Consider the following 13,164-nt stretch of genomic DNA (forward strand, 5'->3'; position numbering starts at 1 on the left):
AAAAAAAAAAAAAAAAAAAAAAAAAAACAGAACCTTTCAGCTTCCTATGGGATTTTGAAACATTTATGGGGTTAGTGAACTATATCTCAAACGATAACTGAACTCAAACGCAGGAACAATAAACAAGAGAAGCTAAAAAAAAAAAGGATCTTTAACGACGAACAGTATAATAAGGATGATTATCATCTAAATTAAAGTTCGATCTGACAAGTCCTAAGCACGAAATTTTAAAAACGGCGATTGAACAACACAAAAACAAAAGGGTTCCTTACGATTTTTTCGAACGGAGATTTTGCTCCGGGCTGATTCGTCGTCTCTTGCCAAAGGATTTTTTGAGAAAGAAGGATTCGTCTCTTCCCAATTTTGCTTTTCCTGCTCCTCTACTTTTTAATTTCCTTTGATTTTGTTTTATTTTTATTTTCCTTTTTATAACCTAACCGTTTAAAAAGGGCAAAAACAAAAAATAATGACAGATGTTTGACTTTTGAGTTGAAATATCAGAGGGAAAATAAATTATAAAATTATCTCAATTCATATTTTCTTCAATTTAAACAAATCTCTCTATAATAAATAGCTATACTATAAATAATAAATATTAATTATAAATCTCTATATTAAATAATTAGAAAAAAGTAAATAAATAATGGTTCTATAAATTAATAAATAACCATTATTAATTTATAGAAGTTTTACTAGGTTTATGATAAAATCAAAATTACATGGGCTTTAGATTTAGTGGGCTTTGTGGACTAGAACTCTTTGGTCGGTGTATTGGTCCGTGATAATATAAAACTCCAAAACTAGTAAGACAAATCCGACCTAGATTATTTTATTCATTGAAGAAGAAGAAGAAGAAGACTCAAAAAGAGCAAAAAGTAAACGAACTCATTCGATCCGTACAAACTGAAAACTTTTAGAGTACGGGAAAACAGAGGAGGTGATTCGGTTTTGTGATGCAAAGAAGATGGATCCAATCTACGAAGAAGATGTTTTCCTCGGCAAGTATCAGTCTTCTGAACTTAAGATTGCTTCTGAGTTCCTAACCACTTGGTTGCCTTTTCTTTCTCGAGATCTCTGCAAAGACTGCCTTCATCTTTTCTCCCATCGAATCCGTTCTCTTGACCCAGGTTCTGTTCTTTTTTTTACTTAATTCTATTATTGAAGAAACGTTGCTAATAATATTTTTGGGATTGTTAGAGATACTGCTTATATAGAACATTATATGTAATTAAGCTATCTTATTGAGATTTGTGTAATTGTGTTTTGTTTATTACAGAGCACTCTAGTAAGAAAGAGGATAGAGAGGGTTCAGGTTCGATGGTGGACGATGATTCTAATGGGAAGCTTTGTGATTCTCACTCTGGGGGTTTTGTATTTGGATCTTTGTCAGAAGATAGTGTGAGAGATGCAATGCAATCTCAATCAACTGTTTCTGAGACGGCTAGTCCACGAATGTCTTGGGCTGATATGGCACAAGAGGATGATGGGCTCGAGGAGGAGGAGGAAGAACACAAGGAAAGTGAGTCAAGTACACATGACGACGTTGATCCGAGTATGAAGACTCCTGAGAAGCGTAAGATGTCTAGGGAGGAAAGAGAGCGTTACCGGTTTGTGAATGTGAAGAAATTGAAACTGTTTAGTTGCTATGAGAAAATTAGAGGAGAGTCTGTTAATATCCTCGAGGGGCTTGAGTTGCATACCGGTGTTTTTAGCGCTGTGGAGCAGAAAAAGATTGTTGATTTTGTCTATGAACTACAAGACAAGGGTCTAAAAGGAGAACTTCAAGGTTTGCTTTTGGTTTTAGTTTTTTCTCTCGTTGGTTTTGAAATCTTTTAACGTTTACTTAATCTAATCTAATTTTGAGTTTTGTATCTTTGTTCAATATCTAGAACGTACTTTTGCTACTCCGAAGAAGTGGATGAGAGGCAAAGGACGAGTTACTATCCAATTTGGATGTTGTTATAACTATATAACAGTAAGTGACTCTCTTCTTCACGTCCTTTTTTATGTATAATATTTGAATCAAATCACTAGTGAATGAATGATGATTAAAGAGTTTTTCTTTGCGTTGTATGACAGGACAGACAGGGAAACCCACCCGGAATCCTTAAACGTGGAGCGGTTGATCCGATGCCGTCTCTTTTCAAAGTAATGATCAAAAGGTTGATTGCGTGGCATGTACTTCCTCCAACATGTGTGCCAGATAGTTGTATCGTCAATATATATTATGAAGACGATTGCATACCCCCTCATATCGATAACCATGACTTCCTCCGCCCTTTCTGCACAGTATCATTCCTCAGTGAGTGCAATATACTCTTTGGATCATATATCAAAACCGTAGGGCCTGGTGAATTCTCCGGTTCATACTCTATACCGCTTCCTGTCGGGTAATGCTCTATATAGCTTTGCTTACTCTCTCTCTGAGTTGTTCCTATACTGAAAATTCTGTTGATTAACTTTTCGAGGATTCTTTTTTTCACCTTTGTCGTTCAGGTCAGTTCTAGTGCTAAATGGTAATGGAGCTGATGTCGCTAAGCATTGTATACCGGCGGTTCCCAAGAAGAGGTAATTTGTTTAGGACCTTGATTGTTTTGTCAACGTTTCTTTGTTTTATGCTTATTTTCTCAACGTGTGTTGTTTTTGTTCTCCCTTGGTTCTGTTTTCAGGATATCAATAACGTTTAGGAAAATGGACGAGTCGAAAAGACCAGTAGGATTCACCCTGGAACCTGATTTGCAAGGGATTAAGCCGTTGCCATATGAACAGAACACGCTGCTGAGTACCCCTGATACTGTAGCGAGTAGCTCTTCAAGGTCCAGCAACGACCAAAACGGTAGGAGTCAAAACCATCGAGCTGCACATGGAGAAAGAAGTAGACATCGTAGATCGAGAGATTATCCTTCTGAGAGTCGAGAGTGGTCATCATCGAGCCAACGAAGAGAAAAGGCGCGACCCACTACTCCTAACTGCTGGTCTTACAGACCCAAGGTTACTACTACTAGCTCCGACAACGTTTGAGAATTTGTATTCTGCTTCTTCTTTTTTCCCCTCTTGTAATACGAAATTAATATTTGATTTTACCATAGAAAATAAATTTAAAAATGGTTCCTAAAGAAACTCTGGATGCTTTCGTTATTATTATATTTTGTCGTTTTGACCGTGTATTATACCTTGAAAATATGACTTTATTTGTCCTGTTTATAAGCAAAAACTATAATTAAATGTTTACAAATAAATACAAAATTATCGCCCAAAATTATATTATTCTTTTATTAATAAGTTTTGAGGTTATTTATGTAAAAAAAAAAGTTTCAAGGTTATATTTCAACAAAACAAAAAGTTACGGGAACATTACGGGATTAATTCGTTTAGTCAATGGAATATGAAATTGAAAATTTTGGAAGAAGTATAAGAAGAAATATATTCAACAAAAAAAAGGCAAAAAATCAACCTAAAATAATTAGAAAGACTAAATAAATTGTCTAAATTAAGTCTTTAATATAACACACACAATTATTAAATTATATAGTTGAATAGACGAAAATTTCTTTAAACTTTGGTCGATCATATAATTGTTTTTTTTTTTTTCATCCAATTCTGAAATTAGAGGGAAGAAGTGGACTTTAATATAAAAAAACAAAAAATTAGACCTTACTATATAACTCGGCTGCGCGACTTCGCTGCTCTCCAGTTCTGAAGGTTCTCTCCTCTCTCTCTTTTTCTTTTCAGGGGAGTCTCGCCGGAGAGACCCAAAAAAATTAAAAACAAAATTAAGAAAACGAGAGGGAAAATTCATCATCTTCTTCCTTCGTTAACCTCGAGGTCGTTGGGTGTGTTATGTCTCCTGAGCTTTCTCTTTTAAATTAGCTTCATTTGATAAACCCTTGTTTAGTTTCTGACCTAGTGTAGAGAGATAGAGAGCACCTTGGGCTTACCGTTAGGGATCAGTCTCGCTTTTGGGTCTTAGAATCAAGGACGACGACCCGACGTCTCCGAACCAATTTCTACTCTGTGACGGAACCCTAAAAACACCGTTTTCGCTCGTCATGAGTCCAATTCAGAATTTTGAGCAACACTCTCGTCGTCTCGTCGAGCCTGACCTACGTAATAACACTCCCTCTCTTGTATATCGTGTTTTGTTTGTTCCAAGAAGCTTTGATTTTGGATTAATTTTGTCATACCCTTTGCGGAGTTTTATATTTTTTCTTCTGATTCTTATGAGTTTTTGATTAAAGAGTGACATTGATTCGAAGATTGTTTCTTTGTTTTTGTGTTCTGTAGCTATTCAGGCTAGGCTTGAGATGGTGGTGGAGGTCAGGGACAGCTTAGAGATAACACATACGGCTGAGTACTTGAATTTTCTTAAATGTTACTTCCGGGCCTCTTCAGTGATTCTTCTTCAGATTACTAAGCCACAGTTCACTGATAATCTTGAGCATAAACTACGCAACATCGTGGTTGAGATCCTCAATCGTTTACCACATAGCGAGGTTCTTCGTCCCTTTGTTCAAGACCTCTTGAAGGTTGCTATGCAGGTGCTCACCACAGATAATGAAGAGAATGGGTTAATTTGCATTCGCATCATCTTTGATCTTCTTAGGAACTTTAGGCCGACATTAGAAAATGAGGTTCAACCGTTTTTGGACTTTGTCTGCAAGATTTACCAGAACTTCAGATCGACTGTTTGCCATTTTTTCGACTATGTCAAAATGGAAGAAGTGAAACCTGTGGAGATCTCTACACCATCTGATCAGTCGTTGTCCATTACTGCACCTTCCAGAAATGGGCAGATTAACCCTAGTACTCGTTCATTCAAAATTGTCACAGAGAGCCCCCTCGTCGTTATGTTTCTTTTTCAGCTGTATAGCAGACTTGTTCAGATCAATATACCTAATTTGTTGCCCTTGATGGTTGCTGCTATATCGATCCCTGGTCCTGAGAAAGTTTCTTCACATATGAAGCCTCAGTTCATCGAACTGAAGGGTGCTCAGGTTAAGGTGAGACTCGGGAAGGAAACCTGCACTACCTTGTTCTTTCACTTAATATATATACTTTTTTTTTTGAAGAGACCATGGCATATATTGACTTGTAGTGTTTGTTTTTTTCTCTTTTGTTTATTTGCAGACGGTTTCTTTTTTGACTTATTTGTTAAAAAGTTGTGCCGAATATATCAGGCCGCATGAAGAAAGCATATGTAAGAGCATTGTAAATTTGCTTGTCACCTGTTCGGATTCTGTATCTATCAGAAAGGTGAGAACTGTCTGTTCCTTTTTCTTCGTTATTTTTTACCCTGTACACAATCATGGGCTTGCAGTTAAAGATTTGTTTTGGTCATTGAAATGCAGGAACTATTAGTCTCACTAAAGCATGTTCTTGGGACGGATTTCAAGAGAGGTTTATTTCCTCTTATTGACACTCTTTTGGAAGAGAGGTATGTGTGCCTTTTTTGCCTTTCTGAAGTCTGAAAACTTTTACACCAGCCAGGAAGCTTTTTTTGTATTTAACAAGTAGAACTTTTACTGTTCTGTAAATTTCACAGTGTGGCGCAGACTAATAGATTAACAAGTAATGAAATTTTTCATCTATTTGTTACTTTTTCTGTGTCAGGGTTCTAGTTGGAACGGGGCGAGCATGCTTTGAGTCTTTGAGACCTCTGGCATACAGCCTACTGGCAGAGATTGTTCACCATGTTCGAGCAGATTTGTCCCTTTCTCAGGTGCCTCCCGATCTGTGCACTTTGTTTCTTACTTTAGCTTCTGTTTGTTATTCTTGTTATCTGTTAGTCCTATCTTTCTAGATTAGCTCTTCCTAGTTGAGATAGCTTTGAGCTCTGGAAACTGTGTATGGCATATGATTCTATATTCTATAGTAAGTGATACTAATGTGTTCTAGTACACAGTTATTGCTATGTATTTGTGGTTGGGTATTAAAAGAGATTATCATCTTAACGGTCTTATCAATTATGATCAGAAAGTGCTCACGCTTGGGAAAGATTTTCCTTGCTTATAGACATGAAACCTGAGGCCTCCTAAAATTTTCTGACAGATGAAAAATGCCAATAAATAAATAATCTTAGGAATACAACAAATTGATCAATCTTTCTTGCCAACATCAAGCTTCCCTTTTTAGATTTCTCCCGTTCCATTATCTACTTTACGGGTGAGTTCTTTTACAGTTCATTTTATTTGACTGTAAACAATGTGGCAGTTATCACGGATCATCTACTTATTTTCAAGGAACATGCATGACTCGACCCTCTCTCTTAACATCCATACAACTTGTGCACGACTGATGTTAAATCTGGTAAAGCTATATTTTCCATTTTGTTTGCCTTATTTAAACTTGATTTATTACTTAACATTTATTTGGCATAATCTGTCTACTATATTTGAATCAAGATTTTGGTATAACTTAATAGTTAATACTTATATTGGGTTCAGGTGGAACCGATATTTGAGAAAGGTGTTGACCAGCATTCAATGGATGAAGCACGGATTTTGTTGGTATAGCTTAACCCTTGAGATCTCATATAGAATTGGTTGGCGGTTCTAATCATTAACTTATTTTTTTAATCATCTATTTTACAGGGACGTATCCTGGATGCCTTTGTTGGGAAATTCAATACCTTCAAGCGTACTATTCCTCAGGTAATTATGGCTGCTTTCTTAGTTTCTGTGATGTTTCAGCTTTTTGGCATTGTTGTTTATTGTCTTTGTATAGGTTTTGCTTAATATGCCAGTTTTTATATTTTACGTCATTAGCTGTAATAGGTTACTGGCTTTTTTTTGCAATGTTTTGTTTGAGAATCTTGAAATTTTATCTATCCTGTTGGTCAACTCTATTATTTCATTGATGTGGTACTTAGTCTTGCTATCTCCTTATAGCTTTTAGAGGAGGGTGACGGAAAGGATCAAATCACTTTGAGGTCGAAACTTGAACTTCCTGTCCAGGTAATTATCTATGATGGCTGTTTGTCTTAGTAAGTACCCAACTTATCAGCCAATGTGAGATTGTGTTCTACACTTCCACTTTTATATTCAAACCTTGTAGTTCCACAGCGTTCGTTAAAGTTCTTTTATTCTTAATTAGAGTCTACTTTCTTTTCTAAATTGGATTATAACTTAGGCAGAAATATATATATTTAAAGCCTAGTATTATTACTTCTACTGAAGCATTATTGTCTTTATTGATATTTTTTTATATTTACTTCTGATTCAAATATAGGGTATCTGACCAAAAATAATAATTACTAGAGCATGCTGGTTGCAGGCAGTTTTGAATTTGCAGGTTCCTGCCGAACATTCCAAAGAAGTGAATGATTGTAAGAATCTGATCAAGACACTGGTGATGGGTATTGAATCTTGACCATACTGATGTTTCACCTTAGCGGATCAGTTATACATATTGATTATGGTTGTATATGTTAAGCTCTTTTCCTACTTTATGTTCAGGAATGAAGACAATCATATGGAGTATAACCCATGCACATTTGCCCCGACCTCAGGGAATGCACCCACAAGCTCTTGCTTCGCAGTCATCTGCTTCTCAAGTTTTTAAAGGAATGAGAGAAGATGAGGTATTGAATGGTAGATTGTTTAGTGTAGGCATTGATAGTATATGGCTTATAAGCCTCTAGTAATCTCTACTTTAAAGCAGGTGTTGAAAGCCTCTGGTGTTTTAAAAAGTGGTGTCCATTGCCTAGCTCTCTTCAAAGATAAGGATGAGGAAAAGGAAATGCTAAATCTATTCTCCCAAATTTTGGCTATTATGGAACCTCGAGATCTAATGGATATGTTCTCTGTATGTATGGCTGAACTTTTTGAGTGCATGATTGACAATACTCAACTGGTTCAAATATTTGCCACTCTTCTTCAAGCTCCCAAGGTATACAAGCCATTTGCAGATGTTCTGATTAATTTCCTAGTAAGCAGCAAACTTGATGTTCTGAAGAATCCAGATTCAGCTGCAACTAAATTGGTTCTGCATTTGTTCCGGTGCCTCTTTGGGGCTGTGTCCAAAACACCATCTGATTTTGAACGAATATTGCAACCTCAAGTGCCTATTATTATGGAAGTCTGCATGAAGAATGCTACTGAAATTGAAAACACTCTTGGTTATATGCAATTGCTCCGAACTGTTTTCAGAGGACTTGCTGGATGTAAATTCGAGCTGCTTCTTCGAGATTTAATCCCCATGCTACTACCTTGTCTTAATATACTTCTGACAATGCTCGAGGGTCCAGCCGGTGAAGACATGAGAGATCTTTTGTTGGAACTTTCTTTGACACTTCCTGCACGCTTAAGCTCCTTATTGCCATACCTTCCCCGTCTTATGAGGCCTCTTGTATCCTGTTTAAGAGGAAGTGATGAACTTGTGAGCTTGGGGTTACGCACCCTTGAATTCTGGGTGGATAGTCTGAATCCTGATTTTTTGGAGCCAAGTATGGCAAATGTGATGTCTGAAGTGATCTTAGCATTATGGTCTCACTTGAAGCCGGTGCCATATCCTTGGGGTGGTAAAGCGTTACAGATTGTAGGAAAGTTGGGTGGTCGCAATCGACGATTTCTGAAAGAGCCACTTACACTTGAATGCAAAGATAATCCAGAGCATGGGCTTCGCTTAGTTCTGACGTTTGAGCCGTCCACTCCATTTCTTGTGCCAATGGACAAATTCATTAATCTTGCTGTAGCAGCTGTTATTCAGAAAAACCTCACTACAGACATCTACTACAAAAAGCAAGCTCTAAAATTCCTCCGCGTTTGCTTGTTGTCTCAACTTAATTTGCCTGGGTGCGTCACTGATGAGGGTCAGATGACCAAGCAATTATCAGCTTTGTTACTTTCCTCTGTTGATTCATCTTGGCGCAGGAGTGAACCAACAGAAATAAAGGTTGGTTTTTGGTATTTCTCTTATGATCTTAATCCCTTATAGTTTTATTCAGTAGCTTTCTGGTGAAATTTGAAGTTGCTACTCAGTTGGCTGACGTTTTCTTAAACCATTACCTTATCACCAGTATTCGTAATGCATCATAAATTAAGTTATTGACATCACTTATAGTTGAAGGCGGGGGTGCCTGTTAGGCGATGGTTCCTTGATTGAACCATGATTAGATTTGGTATTTGTTATCTTGTTGCCATGCATTTGTCCTTTCTAAATAAAACGATCTACGACAGTTTCATGTCATTTCTTGTGATTGACCTATTTTTTCCTTACATTATCATTATCTGTGTTACTTGGTGTAAAAGGATAATATTCATTAAGATAATATTTTTCTTGCTGCAGGCTGACTTAGGGGTTAAAACAAAGACACAGTTAATCGCTGAGAAGTCGATCTTCAAGACACTATTGATAACTATAATTGCTTCCAGTTCTGATCCGGATCTCAGCGACTCAGATGATGACTTTGTTGTAAACATATGTCGGCATTTTGCAATTATTTTGCATGGGGACTGTACCTCGTCGTATGCTTCCACTAGTACTGCTCCATTCGGGGGTTCTGTGAGTTCAACAAGTTCCAAGCCCAATATCAATTGGTCTACTAACTTAAAACATCTGGATCCTTTGATATTTTTAGATGCTCTTGTTGATGTGCTTGCAGATGAAAACAGGCTCCATGCCAAAGCTGCTCTGACTGCGTTAAATGTGTTTGCTGAAACTCTGTTGTTCCTTGCTCGTGTTAAACATGCTGATGTGCTGATGGCTAAAAGTGGTCACAGTGCCTCTATGATTGTCTCCAGTCCTTCTACAAATCCGGTCTATTCACCCCATCCAAGTGTACGAATACCAGTGTTTGAACAACTTTTACCTCGGTTGTTGCATTGCTGTTATGGGAGCACATGGCAAGCGCAAATGGGAGGAGTAATGGGGTTAGGTACGCTGGTAGGGAAAGTGAATGTCGAAACATTATGTCTTTTCCAAGTAAAAATTGTTCGTGGTCTGGTTTATGTTCAAAAGAGGCTTCCTATTTATGCTAGCAAAGAGCAAGACGAGACAAGTCAGGTTCTTATGCAGATTCTAAGAGTGGTTAATAATGTTGATGAAGCAAACAGTGACGCCCGCAGACAAAGCTTTCAGGGTGTTGTAGAATATCTTGCTACTGAATTGTTCAATCCCAATGCATCTATCACAGTGAGGAAAAATGTTCAGAACTGTCTTGCACTTTTGGCTAGCCGGACTGGTAGTGAGGTATCTGAACTGCTTGAGCCTTTATACCAACCTTTGCTGCAGCCACTTATAATGCGTCCACTTCGATCAAAGACAATTGATCAACAGGTGCCTCATTCTGCTATTTTTTTGGTTGTTGTAATTTTTTTCTGGCCTTCTGTCTTACCTTCTTTAATATGCATTATAGGTTGGAACTGTGACAGCTCTAAATTTTTGTTTAGCATTGAGGCCCCCCCTTCTAAAAGTGACTCCAGAGTTGGTTAACTTCTTGCAAGAAGCGTTACAAATAGCTGAGGCTGATGAAGCTATATGGGCTGTCAAGTTGATGAGTCCTAAAGTTCTTACATCGTTGAACAGACTTCGAACATCTTGTATTGAGATTCTGTGCACAACGATGGCATGGGCTGACTTTCGAACTCAAAGTCACAATGAACTACGTGCAAAGATAATTTCCATGTTTTTCAAGTCCTTAACGTGTCGAGCACCAGAAATTGTGACCGTGGCCAAGGATGGTTTAAGACAGGTTCGTAGTTTTGTTTCTAATTCTACGCGCATTCAATTTGAGGATTTTGATGAGTCTTGAAGGAATAGATTTTCCTCTTCCTAAATTATACTATTTTTATGTTCCTTTTTGCTCTTCTCAAACTCTGTTTTTTCTTTAGGTTATTAATCAACAACGGATGCCCAAAGAACTTCTTCAGAGTAGCCTCAGACCTATACTAGTTAATCTGGCACATACAAAGAATCTCAATATGCCTTTACTCCAAGGTCTGGCACGTCTTCTTGAACTTCTATCAAATTGGTTTAATGTGACGTTAGGAGGTAAGTTGTTGGAGCACCTTAAAAATTGGTTAGAGCCAGAGAAACTTGCACAGTCCCAGAAATCATGGAAAGCTGGTGAAGAGCCGAAAATTGCAGCAGGTAATCACGTTCTTTGAGATATATAAAGACAGATGCATGGTCATGCGATTATATATGAACACATCTTTTCTTTCTTTCCGTGGCAGCTATTATCGAGCTCTTCCACTTACTTCCACTTGCTGCATCAAAGTTTCTAGATGAACTTGTAACATTAACTATCGACTTAGAAGCAGCTCTTCCGCCAGGGCAAGTTTACAGTGAGATTAATAGCCCATACCGTCTCCCGCTGACCAAGTTCTTGAATCGATATGCAACTCTAGCTGTTGATTATTTTCTTTCCAGATTAAGTGAACCAAAATATTTCCGAAGGTAAGAATACCATTCCACTAGAAGTTTCTATTTTTTACATCGCATGTTAGGTTGAATGTGAGGATGGGGTAACGACTGTTCTCTCTTTTCCTTACAACCTCAGGTTTATGTATGTAATCCGCTCAGATGCTGGCCAACCATTAAGGGAAGAACTTGCAAAATCTCCACATAAGATACTTTCATATGCTTTTCCTGAAATTTTACCAAAATCTGATGCCATACTGAGTGTGGCAGCTTCAACTCCTCCAGCTGCATCATCTGTAGATGAATATCCCGCCCCAATGAAATTGGAAAGTTCTAACACGCCATTGACAAAATCCAATGTAGCATCAGATGCATATTTTCAGGGTCTCTATCTTATCAAAACAATGGTGAAACTGATACCGAGCTGGCTGCAGAGTAACCGTACTATTTTTGATGCCTTGTCTCTCCTTTGGAAATCACATGCAAGGACATCTCGTTTACAGAATGAGCAAGAATTGACTTTATTTCAGGTAGTTTCATCTATTTCTGAACTTTATATTTTTTTGCATTAGCTTGTGTTTCAAACTGAAATTATATGCATACTTTCAATGTTTAGTTGTCTAAAGCTGATGTGGGTATCATAAATCATCTGACAGTCGCAAATTCGCCTGCTCGTTGTAGCCCTTTGAGCATAAATTTTGTTTTAAATAATCCGTACTAGGTGTTTCGTTCATCTGCAGTCTTGAATGTTGGTGCCCTTCTGACTTGTTTACGATCTTGTTTTTAGGCTACTCGAGTTCCCCACTAAGTTATTGTAGAAATTAGGTTTTTCTTTCAAAAATATGTATTTTGACTTGAGTGCTTTATATATAATCCTCCTTGAAATTAAAATATTAAATGTAGTCAGAAAATTTGGCCATCTAAAATCTTTTATTTTCTCAACTCGCAGGTGAAAGAGAGCAAATGGCTTGTCAAGTGCTTCCTCAATTATCTGCGACATGAAAAATCTGAAATGAATGTTCTTTTCGATGTTCTCTCAATTTTCTTGTTCCATAGTCGTATTGACTACACCTTTTTGAGGGAGTTTTACATTATTGAGGTATCTTTCTCAACATTTCATGCTTAATTCTAAAAATTTTGCTGCTCTGGTAGAGTAACTGGGTGCTTTTCATCAGGTTGCAGAAGAATATCCACCCAAAACGAAAAAAGCAATTGTCTTGCATTTTCTAAACCTTTTCCAGTCAAAACAACTCAGCCATGATCATCTGGTTCAGGCAATGCAAATGCTCATTCTTCCAATGCTTACCCATGCCTTCCGAAACGGACAAACATGGGAAGTTATTGACCCTAGTATAGTCAAGACCATTGTTGAGACGCTCCTTGATCCACCTGAAGAGGTTGCTTTCTTTTCTCCTCTAAGTAACTTAAAGTTTTGGTTAAAACATAAATTAATGTGGGAAACATTACTGTATAATTTTCTGGATGTAAATGGTAACCTGTCCAAGTTGTTGTGTCTGACATGGTCTTGTTGTTCTTGTTCTGATTTACGCTTCATCTCAAATGGTGTAGGTTTCTACTGAATATGACGAATCTTTGAGGATCGAACTTTTGCAGTTAGCTACTTTGCTTCTGAAATATCTTCAGAGTGATCTGGTTGATCATAGAAAAGAGCTTATCAAGTTTGGATGGAATCATCTCAAACGGGACGATAGTGCTAGTAAACAGTGGGCATTTGTTAATGTTTGTCACTTCTTGGATGCTTACCAGGCTCCAGAGAAAATCATTCTCCAGGTACCATATCAA

At 37.4% G+C, this 13,164-nt stretch overlaps 3 protein-coding genes across 3 annotated transcripts in view; 2 read left to right on the forward strand and 1 right to left on the reverse strand.

Annotated features, from left to right (window-relative positions):
- Positions 1-417, reverse strand: part of LOC104729569 (golgin subfamily B member 1-like) — a 2,191-nt gene extending 1,774 nt beyond the window's left edge. Inside the window, exon 1 of the mRNA XM_010448521.2 lies at positions 273-417. The gene's annotated coding sequence lies outside the window, so the exon portion shown is untranslated. The remainder of the gene's footprint in view (positions 1-272) is intronic.
- LOC104729570 lies at positions 837-3,138 on the forward strand. Its single transcript, XM_010448522.2, has 6 exons — positions 837-1,127; positions 1,277-1,786; positions 1,890-1,975; positions 2,080-2,390; positions 2,497-2,568; positions 2,670-3,138. The coding sequence occupies exons 1-6, from the start codon at positions 965-967 to the stop codon at positions 3,019-3,021; spliced, it is 1,494 nt and encodes a 497-aa protein (XP_010446824.1). The 5' UTR covers positions 837-964; the 3' UTR covers positions 3,022-3,138.
- The window catches only part of LOC104729576 (transformation/transcription domain-associated protein-like), a 41,292-nt gene continuing 31,846 nt past the window's right edge, over positions 3,719-13,164 (forward strand). The window contains exons 1-20 of the mRNA XM_010448529.1: positions 3,719-4,107; positions 4,285-5,000; positions 5,128-5,253; positions 5,349-5,434; positions 5,611-5,719; positions 6,211-6,306; positions 6,444-6,506; positions 6,591-6,650; positions 6,888-6,953; positions 7,273-7,354; positions 7,455-7,579; positions 7,660-8,892; positions 9,286-10,275; positions 10,355-10,690; positions 10,830-11,088; positions 11,175-11,397; positions 11,501-11,891; positions 12,311-12,460; positions 12,537-12,758; positions 12,931-13,152. Coding sequence (XP_010446831.1) covers positions 4,050-4,107; positions 4,285-5,000; positions 5,128-5,253; positions 5,349-5,434; positions 5,611-5,719; positions 6,211-6,306; positions 6,444-6,506; positions 6,591-6,650; positions 6,888-6,953; positions 7,273-7,354; positions 7,455-7,579; positions 7,660-8,892; positions 9,286-10,275; positions 10,355-10,690; positions 10,830-11,088; positions 11,175-11,397; positions 11,501-11,891; positions 12,311-12,460; positions 12,537-12,758; positions 12,931-13,152 — 5,613 coding nt within the window. The 5' untranslated portion in view covers positions 3,719-4,049. The remainder of the gene's footprint in view (positions 4,108-4,284; positions 5,001-5,127; positions 5,254-5,348; positions 5,435-5,610; positions 5,720-6,210; positions 6,307-6,443; positions 6,507-6,590; positions 6,651-6,887; positions 6,954-7,272; positions 7,355-7,454; positions 7,580-7,659; positions 8,893-9,285; positions 10,276-10,354; positions 10,691-10,829; positions 11,089-11,174; positions 11,398-11,500; positions 11,892-12,310; positions 12,461-12,536; positions 12,759-12,930; positions 13,153-13,164) is intronic.

Source organism: Camelina sativa, chromosome 12, assembly GCF_000633955.1.
Source record: "Camelina sativa cultivar DH55 chromosome 12, Cs, whole genome shotgun sequence".
NCBI lineage: Eukaryota > Viridiplantae > Streptophyta > Magnoliopsida > Brassicales > Brassicaceae > Camelina > Camelina sativa.

Coding starts and splice junctions, on each gene's coding strand:
- LOC104729570 (XM_010448522.2), top strand. CDS start 965: ATGGATCCAATCTACGAAGAAGATGTTTTCCTCGGCAAGTATCAGTCT. Junction 1,128..1,276: donor AATCCGTTCTCTTGACCCAG/GTTCTGTTCTTT, acceptor TGTTTATTACAG/AGCACTCTAGTAAGAAAGAG. Junction 1,976..2,079: donor GTTGTTATAACTATATAACA/GTAAGTGACTCT, acceptor GTTGTATGACAG/GACAGACAGGGAAACCCACC.